This window comes from Ischnura elegans, chromosome 7 (assembly GCF_921293095.1).
Source record: "Ischnura elegans chromosome 7, ioIscEleg1.1, whole genome shotgun sequence".
NCBI classification, from domain to species: domain Eukaryota; kingdom Metazoa; phylum Arthropoda; class Insecta; order Odonata; family Coenagrionidae; genus Ischnura; species Ischnura elegans.
Genome location: NC_060252.1, coordinates 19375180 through 19402946, shown reverse-complemented (window position 1 = coordinate 19402946; position 27767 = coordinate 19375180). Strand labels below are relative to the sequence as shown.

General features: G+C 37.8%; 1 protein-coding gene across 1 annotated transcript in view; it reads right to left on the bottom strand.

Moving 5' to 3' along the window:
- Positions 1-3642: 3642 nt before the first annotated feature.
- The window catches only part of LOC124162554 (FMRF-amide neuropeptides-like), a 49270-nt gene continuing 25145 nt past the window's right edge, over positions 3643-27767 (bottom strand). Inside the window, exon 2 of the mRNA XM_046539129.1 lies at positions 3643-6001. Coding sequence (XP_046395085.1) covers positions 4179-5990 — 1812 coding nt within the window. The 5' untranslated portion in view covers positions 5991-6001 and the 3' untranslated portion in view covers positions 3643-4178. The remainder of the gene's footprint in view (positions 6002-27767) is intronic.

Below are 27767 nucleotides of genomic sequence, written 5' to 3'. Positions count from 1 at the left end.
TGCTCTCTTCGCTCGGGTTATGCTGCTTATGATTTCTTTCTTGCTTCTCCCATCGCTAGTCATCCTGATTCCCATGTCACAGAATTCAACCACCTCTACCAGTTATTGTTTCACTATTTTCATTCTAGTCTTGTCTCAGTCTTGATTCCTTCTCTTCTATTTAATACTTTTATCTTGATTTTATTTGTGCATATTTTTAGCTGATTTCTACTCATTGTCCTACCATTAACTCCATTAACCTGAGTCTTTATCAAATCCTTATCTATCTCTACTCTGGCAACTATGTCATCGACAAAGCACTGCATAATTACTTTTTCTCCATGTATATTCACTCCCGAGGCCTTTCATCTTGTTTAATAAATGAATTCCTCTTTGAAACTTTGAGACTTTGAAAATTACGGGTGGCAAAGCACAATCTTGTCTTATATGATTTTTTTTCTCTGTGGATTTGTCGTACATGCAATTTGTGCGTTGCGGATGACTCCGTATAAATATCACCGTGGCTAGTCCCGATATTCTTAAATTAGTCAAGAGCAACCGCCTGTTCTAAGTCCGGGCTTTGCTCGCCGACTTAGGCGCTGTGCCCACGATTTGAACTGCTTGTGGCATCATTTTATTTGAATGGATATCATAGATTCAATTCATTCGGTTCATGCCCTTGAATCGTTCATTTTGAACGATTCATTCATGGACTACACAGCTCTAATGGCAAAGCTCAACTCAGAGTTAGCCATGGACAATGTCCATGGCTAACTCTGAGTCTGGCTCTGGCTAACTCACATGTCCATTGGACATGCGAGTCTTACACGTTGTGGGTATGGAGGACAGTTCTTTTCCTGAAGTCACCTTTCTTTTCGAGGGTGTACTTGTTTTTTTATGAGTGTCCTTACTATTAGTTCTTAGGCTTAGTTTGGTATGTGTGTTTATTTGGTCCTTCGGAATTTTACCATCTTTCCTAATTAGTTGTTAAATACTTGCCACTAGAAAATTGGCCTACTAGCAATTTAAGCATTAAATGAAAATATAAAAAGTGTTCAGCGATGGGATTCGCCATGAAAAAAATCATTTTGCTAAGCGGAGAGTGAATAAATCGTGACTAAGCTGAGTGATTTCCAATGGCAAATTTCATCCTTCGTGTTAATTTTCACCTGTGTGCTTGACTGCGCACGAAGTTACTTGTTTCATGCAGTGCTTTGTAAAAATTCCTTCGCGAAATAGCGCCAAAGTGGGGTTTACTTTTTCGACAGAGGCTTAGTTAGCATGAAATTCGCCCCTGTGCAACAGCGTGGACAACAGATCTAAACATCTTGCTCGGTATACCCTTTTGGACTTTCACCTTGGAGAAGGATGGATGAAGGAAGGATGGGTATATTTTTGGGATGGGTAACTTTGCATCGAGCGCATGAATTTTTACAAAGTTATTTCTTTCATGCTGTGCTCTGTACAACATGCGAGGTCATTCTGAGGCACAACTCAAGAAAATTCTCACAAATTGTGCACGTATATTCTGAGAATCTTCTTGAATTCCACCTAAGAATAGCCTTTTAAGTATGAAACCGGTCGCGAATAAGTTTTATGTGAAATTATAAAGTTTTCACTTTCATTTATTTAAAATTCTTGGATAGTTGCTTCGATTTAAGGCTTATAGCAGAAGCCTGTGGTACTAGCATTTAATTTTCACATGAAAACCAAATGTGCTGACTTCAGTCATTGGTAACTGATATCCTTCAATATTAATTCTTTTAATAGCCGTAATAGGGTATTTCACCATCGAGATATTAGGTGAATACATTTTTTCAACTATAATAAAATTTAACTGATAACTTCAGGATTTACTTGGTGAAACCTCTCCATAATGGTAATAAAGTCACCTGACGATGTAACCAAGTTAGGAAACCTGGATCGTGCCCATAATGAAATAATAGTGAACCTTAAAAAGTTTATTTCTTTATTTCCATAATCAAATTTGCATAGGTGGCCATTTTTTCCGCGTTTTTGTTTCATAATTTAACTGAATGTATTTAATTTTTGTGTTCATTGCAGAATTCATACTTTCGGTGAAAATTATTGTGAAGTTAACATAATCGACAGTCCTGAGGGAAAAGTCGAGTAAAAACCAAGAAGACTTACCGCAAATTAATTACCCACCCTCACTCCTGAGTCAATAGGGCTTTCAACATGGACCAATATTACTATTTATTTCAAAGAAAGCCAATAAGTTAAATAACTAATATTTACACAGCTGAGTATGCGAATGAATTTTTAATTCAATTTATTCGTATGCTTCCATTAAAATTGCTTATATAGCGCCATAATGATGTGATTAAGACTATATGAAATGCTTAAAATTTCATTTATCTAGAGATAAATCAACTTTTATTTGGCGAGAATTGAGGGAAGAGCTTGTTTATCCATAATATTTATGTTTATAATGCCACTTACCTGAAAGGAACAGCCTTCAGCATTGCTTCATGCTTCGAAGAAATATCAGTGCATTTTTTTTATTATACCTAAAAGCTCCTACTCTAATTATAATTGAAAATATTGCTCCAAAAAATTCAAAACACTTGTGATGCTATTCAACCAATTGTTATATCCCTTTAGGAATACTTGTATTCCAGGCATGCCCTGAAAAGTAAATACTTTTTTAAAGTAATGGCTTTTAAGTTTTTATTCCATGAAATCAAAAGTTTGCTGCGTCACCAGCCGAAATTTCTTCTTTTGAAATTAAATAAATTATAAATTTCACATGCATGCAATATTGGGCAACGGATTTCGTCGTGTTAAAACTTTCTATACCATCAACCTTTACCTATTGTTGGTCAAATATTGATGAGACTAGATTTGAAGAAGCTCTATCTAATCAAATCTCTGTTAGGAATTGCTTTCCTGACCCGTAGCTCCAGTTTCAGTGTACCCATGTAAGGCACTATTTTTTTTAATATTGGAGAAGTCGGGATTTATATCAGTCATCCGCCATGCTATTGCGTTTGGTATTATTGCGGTTATTTTCCAAGGTGGAATTTCTCGGTTTATGTTCCTTCTATCGTAAGAATTTATTTGACCTCCTTGTTTTCCTCCAGATCTATTATCAACTAATATATGTTTGAAAGATTCTGACATAGTCGAGTTCAATTTTAATTAAATAACATGTTAGCGAAGAAATTTAAAAAATTGAATAATGATTGTAACACTTTTGATACGTTCAATCTGTGTGCAATGCTATTTATACTCTATGAATGCAAGTGAAATTCCCAATTTACTGTTTACCTTGTAGTTATAATCAATCATGATTTTTTTGGTCTCGCTCAAGTAACCGAAATAATTAATGCTTGTAGTATATTGATTATTATAACTTAAAATCGGTATACATCTTCGACGAAGAACTTCCTCTACAGAGAGATTTGTAAGCTGGAAAAATATCCATTCTTATCAATAGCTAATATTTTGGTTGTTTTATTAGCCGCTTTATGAAACTGCTTAATTACTTGAGGAAATGTGAATGCAACCCACAAATCCATGTAATGCCTTTAGTCCTTTTGAGTTGGCAGGTTTTTGCACCAATTCAGTAAGCACCATTCATCTTTATTTTATGCGATGGTGACGTTTGACGTGAAAGTAAAAGTTGAGTAAATCCTCAAGTGAGTTGAATTGGTTTTTATTCGTTGTTTATAAGAAAATTATCTTAAACATGAGAACAACAATTTCCATGATATTTTCATTTTCAATAACTTTTTCCAAATTGAAATTAAGTACAGATGATAAAATAGTAAGTGCTGCCAATTTCATAAATATATTAACAGACGACTGCGTATACAAACAGCTGCTCAAAATATTGCACTGGAGTTAAATTTTTTGGGATAGGTTATTACAATGTTGATTTTCTGAACATTTTTCTAATTGGTTTTATTACACACTGCTTCATATTAGTTTACAAGGAAACAATTTTGAATCAACCGCTCTTTCCTTTGATATCAATCAGAATTCAGTTATTCAGGGGAAAAACCTTCTGTCTTCAAAGCCATTTCCTGTTCATGAGGAAGACACCTTTTTTTCTCGGAAAATAATCCACGTCTCGACACTAGAAATATCTATACTCATGTGACGGCTTCCAATCAGGCTACTGTTTATTGGCTTCTCCTCGTTAACGGGGGTGTGCGAAAAACCATCCTCAAAACTTAACCGAATCGGATAAAGTTGCTGTTCCTACTCCTCCTGTACCTTCCATCTCCAGTCTCTTCTGAATCTGAAGAAGGAAGCAATAGCAGCTCGGGGGAGAACAGGTATGCTGATAAAGGCGATGTCCCGACCAACGATGGTGATCCGTAAGGATTCTTCAAAGTCTCCTCCGCTGTGGAAACTGGGAAAAGAGATCCAGTAGCTTCCTCGGCTCCTTCGTGTACGGATCGCTTCGACCTCGTTGAGACCTCAGGTGCATCTTCTGCGGCCTTTCCCGTCGGCTTGTCGGAAAAGAGTTCCGACAAGCTCCCCGATTCCGGGGCATCCTTAATTTTCTCCTCGTCCATATCAAGAATGTCCTTCTTTTCACTCATGCCATTGTCGTCTTCTTCCTCAACTTCTAGTCCCCGACCGAACCTCATGAAGTTGTTTGCTGGCCCTCGCCCGAGTCTGATGAAGTTCTTGTTGTTCGACCGGCCGAACCGCATGAAGTTCTTATCCAATGCCGCGCGGTACGCCCTGGACATCAAGCTGTCGTCGCTATCTTCTCCGTCCGATCCTCCCCTGCCGAACCTGAGGAAGTTCTTGTTAAGGTCCGACGCAGGACTCCGACCGAACCGCATGAAGTTGTTGTCCGCGCCGCGTCCGAATCTCATGAAGTTATTGCTCGGCCCGCGACCGAATCTCATGAAGTTGTTGTTCGGGCTGCGACCGAATCTCATGAAATTATTACCCGCCCCGCGACCGAACCTCATGAAGTTGTTCCCAGCCCCGCGACCGAATCTCATGAAGTTGTTGTTCGGCCCGCGACCGAATCTCATGAAGTTGTTCCCCGCCCCGCGACCAAATCTCATGAAGTTGTTGTTCGGGCTGCGACCGAATCTCATGAAGTTGGTGGCGGAACCACGCCCGAACCTTAAGAAGTTCCTGTCCAGTTGATCCCTCTCTGTTCTGGAGAAGTCATTGTTTGGTCTTCTATCTGGTCCAGTGGACGCCCGGTCTGTGCTGAGAGAGGCCCCAGCCGAGTTCTGGTCGCCCTGGGATCTGCCCAATCTTATGAAGTTCTTGCTGGCAGAATTCCTGCCGAATCGCATGAAGTTGTTCAGGCTTCCCCTCGACTCCCTCCTCCCTCCATCTTCTTCCCCTCCATCCCCGTTCTCATACCCCTGATCCACCCCCTCCTCCTCGTCTTCCCCTCCCTCCTCCATTTCCGGAGTTCCTTCCATGTCATACTTTGTTATCGGAGGAGACCTTCCCAGCCTTATGAAGTTGTTGCTGCCCGTACTGCGACCCAACCGTATGAAGTTCCTGTCTCTCTGGAACCTCATCAGGCTCGAGGGTCCGCTATCTTCTTCAGGGTCCTCCTCAGGGCTCAGGTCCCAACCACCGCCCCTGCCGAACCTCATGAAGTTCTTGTCCAAGGCGCTACGTCTGGTGAAGAGGTACGGAGTCCGGTAGCAATTCCGGACGGTCCTCCGCTTCGGCGCCTCGGGGTCTTCCACTTCGAGAGGATCAGCTTCTTCCTCCTCTTCGTCCTGTCCCCAGGCTCCAACGGCACCTCCTTCGCCCCCTGGGGCCTCCTGTTCGATCCCCGGCTGTCCCTCCGGGGGCGGGGCTGACCTCTCCCGTATGGCGTGGGGCGAATGGCGTTCAACCCGCGTCAGGTTGACCGCCGCAGGGACTGAGTTGATTGGGCTCGCTGTGGAAGTGGCGCCTCCGTGTTGCGCTGGCACCTCGTCGACGCCGGCCGTTGCTATGGCCGCTGTCGAGATGACGGCGACCAGCAAGAGGGTCAGTGTGACCCCCACCATTTTCGGGTTGTCTGAAAAAAGAGAAGGGAACAATTATAGTTCCGAAATTGCCTTCGTTGACGAAGATACGGATACAATCGAGCGTAGCATGACGAAACTATAGGAAAATCAGATGATTCGATCTTGACCGGGCAAGGTTGACAATTTATTTAATCCTAAAAATAAAATTAAAGATTTTTATTGAATTAGTTTTAAAAATCTGATCAATCATGTGAAATAAAAAGTGGGTATTTATTTAGAAAAAATTAGCACAATTCTTGGTTTTACTTGGTAGCTTTGTAGAAAACACTATTATGGATTTGCAAATTGTATTTTTCAAACTTCTGGATTAGATGTTTAGTTTCTGGATTAGCACCTTACTACCCAAAAGCTGGAATTTACCCGGGGACATTGTCAACAAATTTCCAGCCTTAGAGTAAATTACAATGGTAAAAACTACCTGACTTGTTGATTCTTATTTTATATTTTCTTAGCCAAAAAGATAGCATTAACTGTCATTTAGGAAGAATTTTCCTTCTTATTTATATTATTTTTGTTCGTGTTGGGTTATTGCATGACAATTAGTATTGTTCATTTTTGCATACCTTCCGCCAGGATATACAAGAACTATGCCTTATTCAAGTAGGTAATGCTACCTTTTTAGATGATGCGATGATAGTAGCTCGTAAAAGGTATCGGACCGTCCCTCCATTTGGGAATACTCGTTTTAACTTTTTTCAAAAATCCATGGAAATACAAGTACCTGCATTCTAAAAGAAACGCTCAACATATGCTCAAAGTCTGCCAGATCCTGATGCTGTATCGTTACGTTTATGTTTACTTTCAAATATTTGGTGTGAAGCAACAGCCCGGTGGGAAATTGTTTTCATAAGCGTATTGAAATTCCTATTTTGGACCTCATATCTTGTTTCGTTATTCGATATCCGTTATTGTTTTTTATCATATTTAATTTTTATGGCGTTCGGTAAGAACCAATCTTCCATTCAGTATTTCCACGGGTGATTTTCATGAATGAATCCTATCGAGGAATCTGCTTGATGTAATGCAGCCATTTTATTTGAGGAATCAAGTCAGGCTTGCGGAACAATTGATTCGCTGCGTCATCTCACCTGTTGAGGATTTTCACGGAGTGATTGCACAAAATGATCATGCTATATGGGCACATGTTGGAATTAGCGAGGCATGACTAAAGATTTAAAAATACACCCAACGATTCGAATCAGAAAGTAATATTTGCGAAGTTCTGTTGCCGATAAAAACGGATATTGGTAAGAATAACTTATGAAAATAGTTTTTGCATTTGATTTAAGAACTTTAAATCTATTATCTCTGCGTCTCTCTGTTATCTGCTACTTAATCCCATTCTTTATTTTTTTGTATTCACTACGTAATGTTATCTTAATAGCATACCCGGGTTTGCCTTGCACGTCGAGTATTTTCGTGAGAACCACGTGCGACCCTAGTAGCCAAGTAGCCAAGCTCTCTAGCCACCAGACCGCCACTTCTCCCTTCGAAAACCTTTTTATAAAGAGTGAAATGACCGGAAGAAATTTTAGGAGTAGTTACACCAATTGCCATACAGTAAACACCGTCTTGGTGTCCGTATATTTACTTTCTATTTTGTCATCGCAATTTCTTAGGGCCATACATATATTAATTTTTAATTTAAAGTCGAGTTTCAAAACTCTGTAGCGCTTAAATTTTGTGGCTACCGAATCACTAATAGTTAAAATCATGCCGAAAGCTGTTTGTTGTTAAGTTATAATGAGAGTTTCCAAGTGTAGATAAGTTACGGAGATTCGCTTGTTATTTTAAGAATGCTTTACTCTCCCCTGGATGTTAGCCAGTTGTAGTGTCGCGGAAATTAGTGTTTTTCCTACAGTGGTGGTCTTGTTCTCCATAGTTACTTTATCGATAATTCATGTGGTTATTACAAGTGCCGATGCATGTTTGATAAAGTGAACTTTATCTTTTATACAATTTAAAAGAGGAGACTTCTTACAGCTGAAAATTTAAGCGTTAAAGTTAGGCAGCAATTAATTAGGACCTAAGCAGCATTTGCTTTGGAGCATTCTTCTTTACGGTTGTGACGGCATCGGAGAAATAAAGTTTGGGAGCTTTGAAATATGGTTTCGTTAAAGATTTTTTGCAAAGGAGTAATGAAGATTAAATGGATGTATCTTTCGTGTAATGCGGAAGTTATTGGAAGAGTAGGAAATAAGTCTTTTTGAAAACCTTGGATCGAAGACGGGACAATTTTATCGGTCAAATCATGAGATACGATTAAATACTCCTACGTACTAATCCTCTGCAAATCTTGAATATGTAGTAAAGATAATTTTATGTATGATTTTTAAAAATTGTTACATCAACAAACAATTATATCTTATTTATGTTATATTATGCCAGAATTATTATATCAATATTGTCATGTAAATATTGAGAAAATTTCATGTAAATAAGATTGTTTTGTTAATGTGGCAATTAATAGTTCCAGTTTAATGAAGGAGTAGAACCTTTCCGCTATCCTTAAGTTTTTAATAAATTCTCAAGCCCTGAAAAATGAATATTTTCGAAATGTCAGTTAGAGGTTTGGGTGATTGATAGCAATTCAAAAAATTCTTTTAAATGTATAGAAAGTGATTTATTACAATTTTTAAAATATGTGTCGCTGCAAAATTATAATGAAATCACGCTTCGCTCTATTTTCATAACATGAATGAGTAATACGTCAGAGGGAGAGAAAGTTTTGCAGACGTTGTGAGTGTAGGATGGACGTCAGGAATTTCCTGTTTATGCCGATTTCTAAGTGAAGGGCCTTGAGATCAAGAGAGCTGGTCCGTGCTACGGCTTCATACTGTACTCCTCTTGGGTAAACCTGTCACATCGAACGGAGTTAGGCCGTAAAAATAGAATTGACGGAGCGGATTGGATGGGCGGGGATAATTTTGCCGCACAAAAAGCAGAATCATCCAAAATTGGATGGATAGACGGATGGCTGGACTTCTTACACTTACACTTTCGTCTCTTTGCAAGAATGGAAGTCGTCGGAGAGAAGACGCATTTTTCAACTATCGTGTGAAGTCTTCGGATACCATCAATCAAAATTGCCGAAGGGCGAGATAGCTCTAGGTAGTAATACTAATAATCACATGATTTATTGTTCTAGAATGAATCCAATAACAGGATAATGGAGTGATACAATTCAAAAGGTCTCATAATAGACCATAGAGGTATCTGGAGGGGGCATAAGCGCTCTGAGGTGAAGCCAGGCATAACCAGGCATAACGGTACTTTTGCGCATTTAGCCATCATGCTCTTCCCCGCTTCGTCGATTTGCCGTAAGCTTACATGTTAAGTAAATATTGTTTTTTTCTGAAACCAGTGGCTACAGAGGTCATATAAAGGTACGTAAATATTTATTAGTGTGTTTATTTTCATGGATATTATTATCTACATCCGGAAACATTCCGTTAGGCAGATATATGCTATTTAAACTTTGCATTCGCAGATGGTTTGCTGCTCGGCTTACGGGTGCAATAATAGCACGGAAAGGAAGAAAACAGGCCTTACTTTCCACCGGTGAGTAAAATATAGAATAAAATAATAAAAAAAAGGCAATATAGCGTCAGATGTTCGCTACACCTGATACATATTGAATTTGTTACCTACAACGTGCTCGTGTTTGGGGTACCTTTTAATGTGAATAGTTGATAATGTTATTAGTCAACGGTAGTAATTAAGTATTTTATTTGTATTTTAAGTGTCATGTTAACTATTTTGTTGCGAGTATAATATTTTAAGTGCCATGTTAACTATTTTGTTGCGAGTATAATAGTAACGATGGGAAATAATGCGACTGAAACACGTGTCACACACATCTTTTAGATGGCTTGTAAGGTATTATGCGGAGTTATGTGGTGTTCTGTAATTTTTCAGTTAAAATATTGAAGAAGACATAGCAGTTATGAGGCAATTAGGTAGAATACACTTCATTGTTACAAAGAATATGCGGGCAGTTAACAATGTCAATTTTCTCATAAGTCCAGCTTCTGCCCTTTGTAATTACCTTAATGCATCACAGAACACTGTTAATTACGTTATTTGATTGTTATTCTCAGCATATGTTAAACTTTACGGGGCAGGAAGTGGTAATTATTGCTATTACCTTAATTTAAATACATTATCTATAGTAATATTTTTTGGAATTGGTGTATTTATAAAAATAATGGTTATTGTACAGGAAATTTCTTTCCACCTATACATATTCACTTTCGCAGCCTTTCTACTTTTTTCAGGATATCCTTGGAAGTTTGCTGGTCCTTTTATTAAGCCATTTCCGAAAACCTTTCACCATTTACTTTCCTGTGATGAATCATGAAGAGTGGCAGTTGCTCACTGGAAAAATTATGAATTGCAATCGCCTTAGCTGTTTGCATTTCGGTTTTGCATTTTTGGCCTCACCCATGCATTGTGTATGTTTACATTTGCTGCTGATCTGCCAAAGTTGAATCTTGTACTTGAACAATGTGAAAATTTTTTGTGTCGTGAATTAATCTTTTTGTAATTTGCCCATTAAATGAATTTTTATGCTTGATTTTGTTTTTCTTTGAAAATCATAATAGTTCGACCTTTTCGTCAAGTTAAATTTAGAGGCACGCACTCAGACGAGTTCACTCGCGTGCAAAGGGGCATTACTTGATGTAGTATGGATATTTTCCAGGGGCTTGGGTAGTAAAAATAAAATAATTTGTATCGAAAACGTAGTGATTTCGCAATCTTTCGTCCGTCAATCTTACTTGAGCATGGTCAACTGCGGACGTACGCACTCGTAGTGCATTAACTTGCATTACGAGAGGTAGCACCGTTCTTTTTCGGGGGCTTTGACAGTGAAAATGGAATTATATGAAACAAAGTCGTGAGTTATTTCTGCGTAATGTCGTAAAACTTATTTTAACTTCGGGTTTGGTCAATATTTCTATCGTACAGGAGCAGTTCATGACGAGTTCAATGGTGATTACTATGTTCGTAGAAGTAACGACGGTGCATAGCAACATATTCAATCGATCTTTAATTTCCGGATTAAGATTCATTAAGTTGAAATTAATGCAATTTTCGAATTGCCAGCCATTGTTTAGCTAGTAATATTGAGTCAATTATGCTTGACTAAACACCTCATTGTCCGTTGATTATTGTCTTCCTGCAGGTCACAACGGCTCTGATCCAGCATAAATTTATTCTTTGGGCATGTATTACTATTTATTTTCATCGTACCTTTCGCGAAAAATGCCTTAAGGTATTATTTAATGAGTTAAAAGCAAAAATTTGTCGTTGCCCCGTAAGACTCTGTGTTATAGCAGGGCAGCGCATCATGGCTAAATGCGCAATTTGGCCTCGCCCCCCTGGCTTCACTTCCCGCTATTGGAAAGGATAGGGCGCGCCCCCTCCAGTAACCTCTATGTAATAGACAAATAAAAAACAATTGAACGGAATGGGGAAAATATAGTGATGGATGGATACAATTTAGTGAAAATAACATGAGAATATAAAAGGGAAGATGTAATAACAGAAGTTATACAATTTCGAGGGTATGTATTCAGCGGTAAATCTGTGCTATAACAACAGACGAAGAGAAAGAATCCTTAATATCCTTTGCAGCACTATTCTACAGTCGTGCTCCGGCAACAGAGAAAGATCTTTCATAAGTGGTCGTTCTGTGTTGGGGAGTGATGAGAAAATAAGGATCTTCTTAAAATAAGGTTTCTGATCAAAATGTTTCTGGCAGAAAAAATTATTTCAGGTAACAACTTTGTTCATTTTTGAAAGGACAGTAGAGGTACGTACCAAGCAAGTGCTTTCTCTTTGTTTTTGCCTTCGACCATGCAAGATAGGGGAAATATGGTCACCCTTATTTATGTGTAAAATAAATCTAACGCAAATATTTGATAGGCATCGAAGCTAGGATTGCGCTCTTCTGCAAATACCAGTTGGACTAGATAGCAGTAGTCGATGTGAGGGGAGGTTGGGTAAGTCGTGAGCGACCGACATACGCGATCCAAATATTCTGTCCGTTTGTTCAATAAACTGGATCACTCCGAAGCATGACAAAATCGTTTTGGCCGTTCACGACCGATGTCAGGTTATTTGTCGATCATTCACGATTGTGTTGAATGTCGGCTTTTCCGACTAATTAGCGTACAAGTTAACATTATTAAAGCCGTCAAATGTACGATGAAGATAGTGGCTATTTATTTTAATAAAAAAATAATTTAGCTGGCCCCGCGTAATTTGGTTCTCTGCATAGCATCGGTTGTGATAGAAAAACCGTCGTAATTGGCATTGTTGTGTCCGAAAAACGGAGTCATCTAAGATCGACCAACCGCAATTGACTCACTCAAGTGAATGGTGAACGGTGATCGACATCACTGATACGATCGAATCGGCCCGTCACTAGTGCTAGGGAAGAAATTGGCCCCCGTGCCTAACAATGTGCTAGATTTACTCGCATGTGGCTTAGTATGGGGTAAGCTCTATTATAGTCTATTCAAACCAACCTTGGGGATGGAATTCTATTAATTTAAAACACTGATTAAGGTACGGCGTTGTAAGTACTAGGTTGTGTCTCCGACGTTTAGGTGATGTCTTGTATTGTATTTAATTTTGGTGGTCAATTTGGGATTATAATGCAGTAAATTTAAAGAAAGCTGATGAATATCTTCAATTTTCAACGAGACACCATAATTTACAAATGATAAGAACCAATTTAAATATATATTTCATATTTATTAGAGCTATTTTAAAGGAAATTAGATTTTGTTATTATATCATAGAATGTTCATTCCTAAAACAGCATTCAGTTGAAGATCATTTTTCAAAGTTGAAGCGTAGACGTAGATTAACAAGCCATTAAAATATAATAAGTTGCTGAGGTTGCAATGTTTATAACTATAACTATCTTGAAGAATTAAAATTTCCCAGCTGAAAGGTGACCTTCTGTGTGATTATTTATATGGTAGAATTTGGCTACGTTATTCACTGTCGGTAACCTCGGGAGAAGTTCTTAAAGTATTTGACCTTTAGAAGAAAATAAAATAAAATTTTCTTTTGTCTCTTAGTATTGCATTTCTCCGCACCACCGTCGGAGATAAAAAGAAGGTGGCAGCTGACCACTTGGGAACTTGTTCCTTGAATAAGCGATCAGTCTGGAGTCGGAGAGCAGAGATCAAGGCAAACGGACTCAGCGCTCGCTGGAGTGCCCCAGTGGACGAGAAGAGTTGCTTGCGACTTTCATGAAGGACGGACGGTGAGGATAAACAAGTCGTGGAATGACAATGGACCCTTCCCACCCCTGTGCTCATCTGTTTGTTGCCTCGCAACCCCGTATTATTAATAGCAACAATGTCACAGAAGGATTGCGTGGAGCTTTCTCCCCACTACTTAAGCCTTCGATCATTGTGAGGGAGTCTTGTGGAATGCTCTGTTGCCCCCTGCCTTCAGAAAGTAACGCGAACTAAAATTTTAAATTTCACGGGTTCGTGGAGTCCGATTGTCATTTTTTTCACTATGTTATACGTACCCTGAAAGAATCGTAAAATTCAGCTATATTCATTGCTTACGTTTTCTGTGACTGCCGCTAAGGTTTGACTTGTTTTAATGAGCTCGGCGATTTTGTACACTTCACTGCTCGTGTTTTTTGGGTAAAAACAATTCTGTAACAATGCTTCAGACTCCATATTCGTTATAAATGGCTCCATTTTTCCTTAAATAAAGAGAAAATTTAAGGGCCGTGGTTTTAAAAGCATAGATGGCATTAAAAGAAATCACTGACTGAGCTGAAGGTTATCCCAAAGTTCGAGTTTTAGAAGAATTTCGAGGGTTGGAAGAAGCGCTGGATCCAGTGTATAATATGTGATAGAGACTATTTTGAAGGCGACAGCATTGATGTAGACGAAAAAATCAATATTTTTTCAAAAAACTAAATTTCCCGTTATTTTCTGAACATACCTCATGCATTTGCATATTTTTTTCCTGGGAAGACGTCAAGGGATGAGTTGAAGGGAAAGATTTTGAGGAAGGTGGAAGGATTATTTGGGCAATTCATTGTGAGGGAGTCTTGTTACGCATTACGCATTCTATTCCAGAGCCACCAAGATGGGCGTTTGGGGGAAGATATTAGATTCACCATGATTGCAGATCTAAGTAAAGTTGCAGCTGAACGCCTCTAAACTTCTCTATTCTGAGTCAAAATTTTCATCTCTCGGTAACTTAGCATTCCACTTGGTCCAAACTTAGATCCACCTTTGATCAGTCTTCGTCGACACCACATTTCGAAAGCTTAGATTAACGTTAAAAGACGGTTTTAAATTGGTATTTTGTTTTTTTAGTATCGACCAACGTCATAGTTTTATTTTGTTGATAGAACATTAGTTATTATTCATAATAATGAACCTTGATTTCTACGTTCCTATCATCGTCCACACCTCACTTCCATAAAGAAGCTTGCTCCAAATATACGTCCCATAAATTACTTCCCTGCTAAGTTTTAGCCGTAATAGCCACGAGTTAATTCTATTGTGTGAATTATTTGTGAATGTGATTTATTTCAGTTGCTTATCACGTTAACTCTGAGTCAAAAGCATTAACTGTATGAAAGCGTGACAGAAGGATTAAGAAGAGGTATTTCTCACTCCACGCCTCTGCTGAATGTGCGGCAGCGTTTTGGAATGGTTTGCGTTCTTAAATATTTTCCCGAGAAGGCATCATGGGAAGAGGTGGAGGAGAGGAATGTGGGACAGCGGAAGGGAGGGAAAGAGATGGGAGGGGTTATACTTTAAGAATGGACCGAAAGCGAACGTGAAAATTCTTGAGTGTCTTCTTATTATTAGAAAAAGTATGAAAAGATCGCGCGGCTGAATGTCTGGTGAAAGATAAGGATAACACGAGATAACTCCGGAATAATTCCGATATTATTTTGGCAACTGAACCAATCTAATTGCAGTTACTTTCTAAGATGCTATAAATGCATAGCCGGCATTCTCGAAGTTAACTGAATGAGTTACGGAACTTTGATCGCTTGGTAAATTCAGAGGTCAGTTTACACTTATATACAATCTTGATCTTTCTGTCACTACCCTAGTTATTCTCGCAGAAAGTAAATTTATCGTGGATTTTCGTTACCAATTCAGATCGTCTCAATTCCATGCAATGGACATTTTTTTTTATTTATACGGCATTGAAGAACTCTAGAAAAAATGTTTCCTTGGAGGTAAAGAGCTATTTACCCCTTTTTTGTGGACTTTGTTAACTGATTAACATGTTGGAAGTGATTGTAATTTATTTGTCGGACTAAGAAATCGATTAGATCTAGCCTTCCGAGTTCACGAAAGATTTTTATGAAGTGAAGGATGATATTATGATAATGATCTTGGTAATTGGAGACACAGAAATTTAAATAATATAGTTCTCACCACTTTGGCTACTATCTTAGAGTATTAATAACTCATTTTTGGGAGAGAATATCTTCCTTTTTCCCTCAAAATGATACCGAAGTATCATTAGAAGCATCAATCAGAACTGCGTCATATCTGCGGCTTAACCCGTATGCTATGGTACGTTGTACGGTACTTTTAACCTTGGTTTGATTTTTCCGGTCAGTGCTCAACACTTCTGTTTTATCGAATCTACAGGATGAAAAAGGTATAGATGGGAATGCTCAATATCCTAAAGCCTTACGAATCCTGTTTACAGGATTTCTCACTTGAAACTGCGTATACATGTTCTGAACATTTTTTTGTGGAGGAAAAATTTAACCGTTCAGTATCTACCGGTGCAGGTAGACTGAATTATGGTGATTTTTACTTTACAAATTTCGTAGACAAAGTCCTCAATAAGTGATAATTAAGAAATCTCCCATGTTATCAGTTAGATTCAAAAGTAAAAAGCATCTGTCTCATTGTCAGTAAAATCCCTCAATGGCGCTTTCAAATTTGATTGCGAGACAGTAAACTTTTTAGTTGTACTCAACAAGTCTTGGCTGGATCATTAACATTTTGCGATTTATTAATTTTTGAGAAATTTTATTGCAATGAATTTTTTATACAACTTTGAGTATTAATTGCAGTATAAAAAACTCTTGATGACCCCTGAAGCAATTACCTGTTGATGGGTTCACCTTAAGGATTTTTCAGAAATAAAAACTAGTATATAAAAAAAAATTATCTAAAGTTGGAAATGCAGAGTATATTTCAACAAAAATGTTTCTTTTCTAATAATATTTACTGCATTATTTTGGTGAATACTTTCGTTATTTGATGGTGGCTCAATTTCCTGTCTTTTGGAGACCACCTAAAGCTCCCTCTCATTTATTATTATCGGCTCAAATCTATATGTTGGGAGTAAATAAATCATTATTATTATTTTAAAGTAAATACAAAGGATAAATTTAGCAACAAATCATTAAAGGTAATCGCTAATTATATACCATTTAGAAAATATCCAGAGCCTCATCTGTTTTAGGCAAGATTTTATGCTCATGTTGACTTGACTCCTCAGTTGCAATCAATTGGAGTTTTGGGGCCTCAAGAAAATATTTTAAAAACAACTGTGTTTGGTTTTTTATTGGCCTCATACTTTCTTTAATGAAAAATTGAATGTTTTTCTTGCATATTTAATGCATATCGACGGCTAAGTTCTAACAACACGTATCTCAAATCCGGTCAGTTTGAGACAGGTGTCTTAAACAAGGTGTAATAACATTAAAAAAATAAAATAAAGAAAAACAACTCTTTGTTTGCAAATGAATGCTTCTTTTTCAGTTTTATGAACTTTTGGTTTTTAATATTAGTGCAGAATTTAAAAAAAAATTAATAGTTTTTTTTTGCTCTCCTGAAAAGTTGCTATTTTTGAGATACGTGTTGATAGAACTTAGCCATCGGTATGTTGCCTAACTGACGTATCTTATAAAAGTTCATGGCGAAGGTAATGAATAGTCTATGTTACTGAGAGATGTGTTAAATACTTGGACAAATCATGAAGAACCAGAATCGTTGGCGCGGGGCTTTGTCCCTTTAAGGAGTTCGAGAACCAATTCCCGACAACAATGTAAATGCGGGAGTTCCGTGGTGGAAATCCTTGGAATGTATGCAGAGAGACCTCTAGCGTGGACTCTCTCGGTGCCTCAACGAATAATCTCAGCCTGTTCAGCGCGCCCGGCCACCCTTTGGGCAGTAACCGCTGCGTTAATTGGAGCAAATGAGACGAAGGGAAAGGTAACGCGAATGGAATTCATTTGCGAAGGCCAGTTTTTGGAAGGAGGGTAAGGGGGAACGACTCTTTTCGGGAAAGAGTCGAATGTGTAAGGGAGTGCCATGCCATGTCAGTCATAGGGCGGAATAGCTTGAAGTTGTTGGAATTTTTCTTCCCTCTGCTCCCTTGGTAGTAAATTGTGATGCTTTAAAAAACTCATCCAATCGTGCAGAAAATGCTTTGACATTAATGTGTCGCACTATAGCCAGGGTAGATCAATTTTAACCCTATTGGCTAATATTCTTGAGCTAAAATTGGGAAAGGTTTTTGTAGGCAACGAAGTACTTAGGTTATTCTACCTTCACATTAGAAATAAGCCAGAAAAATATTTTTTTAAATCCTTTAAGCTACGTTCTTAAAATCTGCGGAAAAATGATCCTTATGTTCTGCTCAAACCAAGTGCACATTCTTTTAAAAAATGCTTCATTCACTCAAGGCCCAAAAATTTCAATTGCTTGCTACCGAGAAGTCAACATGAACATAATCTTTCCTAAAGCAGGTTAGGCTCTGGATATTTACTCATTGTAATATTATTAGGAAAAACCTCTAGGAAAGGTTATTTCAACCCAAGTCCTTTGTATCTTCCTTCACAATAAAATGCTTTGCCGAAATGTGTTCAGCTTTTCCAACTGGATAAACTTTTTGCTCTATATAGTGGCTTGTATTCCTTATGGTGAAACCACCAACAAGCAATTGCTTTAAGTATCGCCTAAAGTTTTATACTGTAAATGCTACTCAATGTTGTGTTAAACATTTGTAGCAATAATATAGTGTAGTATATTTTATCAAGGAAAACCAAAAGCTTTTGCGTAGAAAACGTATTTTCTAATCTTGTGAAATCGATTAATCATCTCACGCAATTGTCGTTACGAAATAGCCATATTTATGCATTATATTTTAGACACTTGACTCAGTATTATTTAGCCACTATACTAATTACTTTCTCTTTGATGAATGTTTGCATGAGTTTAGACTTATTTTTTCTGCCTTCAAATTTTTTGAAAAATAATGGTGCTAGTTAATAAATCTTTACCTGCCAGTACTTTTAGCCCGTGGGTGGATACCGTCGCAACGGTAGATTACATCCCGGGTCAAGCCACAGGCGAGTGAAATTGTACACTCCCAGGGTTAGGGGGAATTCCCGCCCCCGCCGCTGCCACCTTCCTCCGCGAAAGTTTCCGCGTGAGGTTCTCCCGTCGGTCAGCAGCCCAACGATTTAGAATACTGGGACATCGAACCCACTTTATAAATATATTTGGATTTACTTTTAAGTAAACCTAGCATTTGAGCTGGTTAAAAAAATTGTCAGGAAGTTATACGAATCTTTATAATAGAAGAGTTACGTATCAAATAACTTTTTTCACAATCTGCAATTTTGTAATCCCTTAATATGCTTGGATGAGGTTTAAAGGAATTTATAATGAAAATTGGTAAATAATAGACAGTGGTCTTGAAAACGTTGATGTAATGTGCAATGGTTTACTGAACTCTTATCATAGATTAAAATAGGTTACGGATATATGACATTTATCATGGATATCTATATTTTTTATTCACAGTCTAATTATTTATTTTTAATTCGAATTTTGAATGAAACCGAGCTATCTGTTTTACCCTTTCAATAATTACTATTTATAGTCCCTTATGGGTATTCTTTATATTTATATAGAAATTTTAAATAATTTATCAAATGCGTTACCTATCTCTTTTGAGCCCTATTAATACACTGACTTATTCTGCACCGTAAAGTCACAACTAAGTAATTTATTCAGTGATTGTGCCTTTTATTAAACTGAAAACCTCAGGTGGATCTCTTTATAGTAACCGCCGTAGAATTTAGCTACGAATTCCATTTCAACTAAATTCCTCTTCGAACAACTTTTTCAATTACCTCTCTAGGGGTACAATTTTTATATCACAATAATTTTACCCATTTCTTTAACCCATAGTAACCTATTTTTTTCTTCAAAACTCTTGAAAAAACGGATAAGTACCAGCATCTTGTGCTAGGAAATTTCTGCCCTTAATTTCTCGTGAGACTGCGAAAGAAACGTAGTGCATTAGGAATAGTTCTGTATCTTGAAAGTCATTCTTTTTAACGAGATATGAGTCTCGTCAGACGTAATGTTTTTATGCTAGCCAGCGTTCACATTTTCTATCCAACAAAATTGATCATTACAGCTTATCATCCGTTTCCAGCAGCGTGTTATATTACAGTTACCTAACTGGAGACCTTTTTCATGCATTTCCTGCTTAACATCTTGTTTTGTAGTGACGTTTATTGATTACCTCACGGTTCATTAAATTTATATATCGCGGACAAGGTTATCCCTGGGCTCTCCTCCTGTTCCCACGTCTAAATCTCTTCTGCGCTGTAATATCCGCATGAAAGTCGAATAACCCGGAAACATTTCAAATCCTTTAGCACACGCGAAGGGTCGAGGATGGGCTAAGATCGTTTTAACCGGTTATTTAATACTGAATCGGTTGCTTTTTTTTTTACAGACACTGTGTCTTATTTTAATCCGATTTATTTACTTAGAAGTTTTCTTTCAATTTTATTCCTGTGCTCCGGTTTTTTTCTCCTTCAAGTTTTTATCTAAACTTCTATTTAACCGACTTTTTGCAGTCGTATTTTTTTTTACTTCCTTTAACAATCTTGTATTGAGTTTTCATTTTATTTTGGAATAAAATCAAGATAATGACCTTATCCCTTTCAATAATTCCTATCTATTTTCCGCTTTTTCATTATTTATGTGATGATACTTCAAATAATTTATTCCAATGCACAACCTGAAGCAATGTTTTGCACTGAACCTGTTAATAAGTGTCGTTTTCTTTCAATTAATTTTTTAACCCCTCCGCTGTTTTGTTTTCTTCTACCTTCCGAGTATCTTGTTAAATTACTATTTAACTTACTTTTTGCTTCTTGAAGATAGTGCATTTAAACCTCTGTAAAATTATGGAAACTTTACAATAAATGGTATTTCCAATAGTAAATGGGATATTTCAGGTCTAATGGCGCAGTATAACCGGCTTCTCTTAAATATCAAACAATATATTTTACCTCAAACTTATTGTTAGTTTAGCCTATTAAAGTGATAGTTGCAATAGTTGCAATTCACATTGCTGATTAATTTTTCAACGACTCCACACGTTATTTGTAGCTATATTAATAACTACAATTTTAACTGTTTTTTGAGCTTTAGTGAAATTCATCGATATGGCTTTGTGATCCTCGGAGATTTCCAAACACAATCCTTCGGATGAGTATATGCAACAAGATGGTAAACAAAAATCTTTCGCCAGCCCCCGAAGAAGAGCACAGTATCTCTATAACTTTGGCTCATTTCAGTATAACTTATGGCAATATTTAATTATTTATAATTTTAATTATTTTTGGCCTTTTTGGCAAACATTTTCTGACATGGCTTTGTGATCCTCGGAGATTCCTCAGCAGAAAACTTCGGAAGGTTATATACAACAAGATGGTGAACAAAGTTCTTTCGCCAGCCCCTGAAGAAGAGCACAGTATTTCTATAACTTTGGCTCATTTCAGTATAACTTCTAACAATATTTCATCACTTATATTTTTAACTATTTTTGGCCTTTTTTTATAAAAATGTTTCGATATGGCTTTGTGATCCTCAGAGGTTTCCTGAGCGGAATCCTTCGGAAAAGTATGCGCAACAAGGTGGAGGACAAAAATCTTTCGCCAAGCAGAGCGGCAGTGGTTGGGGGCGCGTGCGAGGCTCGTCCCCCGGCGACGTCTCTCTCTCCGCGTGGGTCTCGGATGTCTCCGAAGTGATCGTTAGCGTCGCGGTCGTCCCTCCATTAATAATGATCGCATTTCGGGGTCACAAAGAGAGAGAGAGAGTACGTGCCTCCTCCCTTCGGGACGCCCAGGCTCACGCTAATCATCTGGTTAAGCTCCGCGGCCGAGCTTCCGTGCCGGACGATGTGCCTCTCGGCAGAATGCGCTAATCAGGCCAGTTACCCCTTCTGCTTGCTGGTCCGACGTATGCCGACATGAGGTATTTCAGCCGGAACACCCCTAAGATGTAAGTATGAGAACTTCCCCTCAAATCTTAGATAAATTTTCTTTGTTGTCAAGGTTTTGGTTTGCAGTTTAACACCTTTATGATGAGGATAAAAAACGAAATCAAAACTATAGAAGACTATCATATAAACGGAAGAACTCTACGGTCTGAAAATTTCACATTAACAAAGAATCAAGAGAAGAAAATTATAGTCTTTGAATACAAAATATTAAGAAACCATCCACGGTCCCATTAATGAAAAATGGTATATGGAGGATAAGGACAAACACTTACCTTAGTGAACTGTATAAAGACTCATATGTTATAAACGCCCAAATGAAAAGTGGGAGGCTGAGATGGGCTGGCCATGTAAATAGTGGAGAAAGGGACTCAATGCTAATAATGGTGTCAGAAAGTCTACCTTGAGGAAAGCGACCGCTTGGACGACTTTTGCTAAGGTGGCAGGGCCAAGTGCGGAAGGGCACAGCAAAATTGAGAACAGATACGGCACGGGTGGAAGAAAGAGGAAGATGGCGACGTATTGTTGATGAGGTAAGAAACCTGCTTAGGTTTCGGTGGTCACATAGGTTAGGTAGGGTATATCTCAATTTATCATGAGCGGAGTTAACTGATGATGCGAGGGCCGTTTTTTCAACCTCCGATGGCTCATGAACGGAAGACGAAGTGATTGATTGTAAATTATTTCATAGCTAAATACTGAGCACATTTGTGGTGTTATTTCGATATGATCTCATTCATGATCGAGGAATCGGTCGTGCCTGTGGACAAGCTTTACTATATGTACCTTCTTCATAGGATGTTGCCGCCAATGACTTCCAATGAATTTTGTCTTTGTCCTGAAGCTCATTGCCCGTTTGGAAATGTTTCCCTACTAGCCAAATCTTCATTTAAATTTTAGGATGGAGGTAATACGGCACTATGTCGACATTGCACGGAGGGTGATCGGAAATGTCCCATTGAAATTGCTCAAGGAGCAGTTGGGCCGCATCAGCGCTGAAATGACGAGCGTTGTCATGGATCAGAACACTTCCAGAAGTCTCTTCTTTTGTTTTGAATGGGAATGGTCGTAATGTTTCACACTGAGCAGCTGCATTAACGCAAAAATTCTCTTTTATTGGCATAAAGGTGAAGACATGTCAATGCTGAAGCCATTCGGCGAGTTTTCTGACTGTCTCTCCACAGTGCTCTCTTGGCGGGAGAATCAATTGAGGCAGTGCAGTAAATGAGATTGCTACCAACCTTAATCTAACAACTTACGGTCAGAAACGACTTGAGCGTGTTGTACGGATGAAGCGTAGTTACCTTATCCTTGCAGTATCCGCTTGTCGCTTGTATGGTGTTTTTGCCGAGCGATCGGAGGTTGAAATAAAAACCGCCCTCGTATAAACCATTACCTTCATTCTCACTTAGGCTTATGGCTTGATATCCAACTCATCCTTACTCCGCACATTTTACCAGCCTCGTTAGGCAAGAAGGTCCGTTATCCGCACTGTGCCCAAAGCTGCCTTGACGGCGACGGCCCGTATTCCCCACATTGCCCCTAAACCAACTTTCTACTATTCTTTCCCTTTTGGTACTCTTTGAATTTCTTCGAAATCTATCCTCTTTTTCGGCCGATGAGCCATTTTCTATCAAGCCCTGATGACGATGGACGACACGGCCATCGGAACGTCGGCAGAGATGGAGAACCTCATCCGGTGGGAAACCCGAAACAACTTCAACAAATCTATCCTCCTTCTGTGTTACAGAAGGCATGCCTCATACAAACGTCCATTAATTCATGCGTTGGAGACTGAAAAATATGATCACTCTCCAACGTTCTTGTACTCTCTAATTCATGCCCTCGAAACAGAAAAAATTCCCTGCTAGTCATTTGCGTAATATAGACGTATGAACTAGTGGACCTTTTTGACTTTCAGAAAAATGTGCGGAATGAGGATCTGAGCCTAACATCTAGTACTTTGAGCTTCAATATTATTGTCCTTGGAAATGAGGAATCTGGATAGCGCAGTGATCTACGCAGTGTCCCGGAATGCCAAAGGTCTATTGTTCAATTACCAGTACAGGGTAATTTTTTCTCATGAAATTTAAGGTAGAGTGCTACTATTATACTGATATTTCTCCCTTCCCTCCACCGAATTCGTTGAATAAGATGCAATTTCGGGTGTATTTGACCCTATTTCATTTGCTCTCAGTTAAAATTGTTCATTAAATTATGAATATGAACTTAATGATGACATGTGATTTTGCCTCCCAATTGCTGGCAATGAAAACTTATATTACATTTTCATCGAGTTAATTGGGCCCGCGTATCATCATTTATCAATTCTTTGAGTCCGTTGCTGATAAATTGGAATATGAAGCCCCGTAAAAATTTACCGTAAAGAAAAATGCGGGTTCACTATAGCGATATGAAGACATAGTATTGAATTAAAATAGTTTGGCTCTGCGTTGCCCTAGAAGGTATGAATATTAATTCGCAGTTTTACAATTGGCAGCTGTATAGGATTATTAATGAGCTTTTTCAAATTTTGAACAGGTTTAAAAAGGACCTTTAATTTTTATTTCAGCAGAAACTCCTTAGGTGGTAAATTTTTGATTTCATCATTTCACTAAGTTTAAAAAAATTACCTCATTACACTTAAACTGTAGTTTGTGCATTATGAATTAATGACATTTGAAGCTTGAATGAGGGAGAGGACTAATTTTTTTCTTGACGTTGTATATACAGCGGACTATATTTATTTATGTTTACCAAATTTAAAAAAATCATCGGGCATTTAAGGCAAAATTAGGTTGTGACGTTAATTAGATTATATTTAATGGAATTACTTTGTAAATCTAATAATAATATTGGCAATTTTAAACCTTACCATTTCCTTGAACACGCAAGTATGTATATACTACTTTAATTTTACGGCTTTAATTCATAGGCATTTCGTTTGTTCCGCAATATTTCTTTATTATTGCTGTTTGAAATCATTAATTCTATGGGCCTGATTAAGGACTTTTTTCTACGTTTCATAGCATACTTTTTAATTAGATCGCGAAAATGTTTTCTCGATAAGTTAAATGTGGATACAACTTGATACAGGGGAATATTTGGCGTCTAAAATTCTCATTTCAATTTAAAAATTCAATAATTATTGCTAAAATTTATTGCTGCGATTTTAAAGATATAATTTTACTAGCCAATATCAGAATGAATCTGGCCGAAAATTCGCTCAAATTGCTGGCCAATGCGATAATTAATAGCAGTAAATTTGTAATATCCATATATGGACCCATTGAGAGTACTAATTTTTCTTTAAAAAGCTAATTGTTTTCAGCGAGAAAACAGTAGTTAAAATATATTTACGAAAACTTTAAATCACGTATTTGTATTGAGCTCCATGGTAACGATGTAAACTCCTTAAGCAAATTCGGTCTGAAATGCGTCATGTCCCATTGATTTAACATGAACATAGCGACAACCGTCACTGGAGGAATTATTTACGACCCCAAATAGTATTTTCAGGTTCCTTGTTTTAACGGCTGCCACCTGTTATGCTCATACGTTGTTTGATCAGCCGATTGATTGGCTGCTGATTGAAAGACTGGAGAGAATCATTGTGAAACCCTTATTTAAATTTTAGATCGGGAAAATTGACCTCCACTGTGTGGGAACAATGAGATTTGTTCTCAAAGCTAAGTTCATGTGATTAGACTCATATATGCAGTTAATATGTTTCATCGGGTCGTACAAGCTATTATTGCTATTCTATCGGACATCCAATTGGTGCTTTGGAGAAAAGGCTGGAAAAATGAAGCCTTGATTTCCTGAACGGCAAAGAATTCTGAAAGACAAAAAGAACGCCAGAAATTTAGAGGTGAAAGTTATTTCTATACATCTGAGTCAAACAAGGTCTCTCATTCGATTTCGTGTGTGGATAATATTGCAGAATTTAATCCTTTGACAACCAATTTATTTTGGTATTGATGTTTTAAAAAAACCTATTAGTTCCTTAAGTTAGATTTTTCTTTTACTTTTTAATCATATTACATATCAGATCAAATATGACATTTTTAATGATAGTAAACTTTCATATTCGTGTGATGTAGAGCTAAGCTGCGTAAATAAACTCCTGCGTATCTGTTATTATTGTATTTTTTATGCTTGCAAAGTTTTTATTACATGTAAACCAATAGTTTCACCAAATAAAAATACTTCATGATTTTTTATCACCTTTCCCGTTCAATGGAAAGGAATTTCCGCCGGGCGGAATGCTTCGCATGGGGTATTGCCTAAATTTAAATCGTGTGCGTAATTTTTCTCGTTCGTCCGTGGTACTCATTCATGTTTCGCTGATTTCTACGCTCTGCGCATCACCACACCTTTTTTATTCGTGGTCGATGTAGCTCGATGTCATCCGGTGTCAATAAACAACCGTAGTATGGGTGAACTCCAAAAAGATATCACCTGAGAAGATCAAAAAAAAAAAGAAAAAATAATAATGAAAAATTACTTAACCCTGTTTTGAGTCAGAATCACTTTTTTGGCCTCGGGGATGGGAACAACGGGAACCAATAAGTGGCTGAAATCCGAGACTCCATTAGGTCCTGACAGGTGAAAGGAAGATTTTGAAGGATAGAAAATTGGAAGACCATGAATTACCGATAAATTTTGCGGATACTGCGGAAGATCTTACTTTGCTAAACTTTGAATCCCATATCTTAATGGACAGATACATTCATAGGCGTATGTAGACGAGTATTTATTGTATTGAAATTGTATTAAATTGTTGAATAGAGAAAATGATCCAGCATTATGTTTCCAATCGGAAAAATGCTTATCGATAGAAGGTTTTTGGAAGGGGTGGAAGATGGAAGGGATTTTCTCACAAAGATCATTACAACGTCACTTTTTGAGTGGCCGTAGGCAAAAAGCCGTTCGTAACAGAATTCACTCTGATGGAGCTTACAGCAAGTGCCCCACAAGGTAGCGTAAACGGCCCCTTTTTGTTCATTGTATGCATAAATTACCGCTGACCCCAAATCTGCTGTAAAATACTTATATTTGCTGACGTCGCTACGCTGTCATATATCACGAAACTAACGAGCACTCTGATTTTGATATCCTATCATCGGATTTAAACAACGTTCATACATGGAGAGAGTAGGAACTAGAACTTAATGTGAGTAAATGCACCGCATTACATTTCTAGCGTGCGATATTCAACTATCCTCAGGTATTTGTTGCGGATGGTGTAAAAATAAACGCGTCCGATGATGTCAAATAGCTGGTCTGAATTAATATTAAGATATATCATATCACTCCATAGCAAAATCGTGGGGAATATGTAAGAAATGTTTGTGGCTCACCCCAGATGAAGTTAGGATTCTTCAAGCGTGGCGCGGAAAGGTTTTCAGATGAAATTGTGAAAGTGAGGTGATACTCTAGCACTACATCAGGCCGCACCTTGGCTACGCGGGATATGTAGCATACAGTATCTGGCGCGAAGTACTTAATCTACAAACTTCTTGAATAACAAAATAGCACCAAATAGTCTAAAGGTACCGATTTTACAGACATATTTTTGTTTGAAATAGTTCTCGCTGTTCTAACGGGAACTGCTCCGGGAACGTAACTGGCAACTACTTCCTTGAATGTGTGAAAATTCACGCGCCTGTGCCTTAGTTCGGGATGAGCTCTACCCTTACCTGCCCCGAAGAACCTAAAAGTAGAGTTAAGCAGTGAGCGGTGTGATTATCATACAGTTAATAATAGCAAATCGATGATTTATATGGGTTTTTGAATTTCCCAAGGAGGTTTAGGTAACATTTTATGCTCATTTAGAGTCACGCATTATGAATTTCAGCTGTTAATTAGCTTACAAAACGGCAACGGCATCGGAGAACAAGTGAGAATTAATGAAATTAACATTGACATGCCTTATGGAGAATGCACTGTTTGTTCGCCATAAATTCATATCGAATGGAAATGTAATTAAAAGCGAACAGAGGACTGAGCTCGTGGAAACGGATTTTTAAAGAGACTCATTGTGCGATTCCATGAGAATAGAATATGATAGATATCGCACGGCAGTGGTAGTTACGGTCCTCAATGGTGAAATAACCCTACTCTAAAATATCGATCTATTTATTTTCTCAATAAACCTTGGCTGTGAAAAAGCACGCTAAATTTTATAGGCATTTTTTTTATGAAAAAAAATATCAAATTATATATATCAAGAATATATCAAAACAAAAAAGTTTTTTCCTCGTCTTCTCCTACTTCTTCTTGCGTAAAATTTTCAAATTGCAAGGTGCCTCTGGAAACCGAACCGGCCCCTCATTCCCTTAACTGTCCCAAATTTGTAAATTTTTAGCTTGAATAGCAATAAACCATTGCTACACTATTTTAAACATAGCG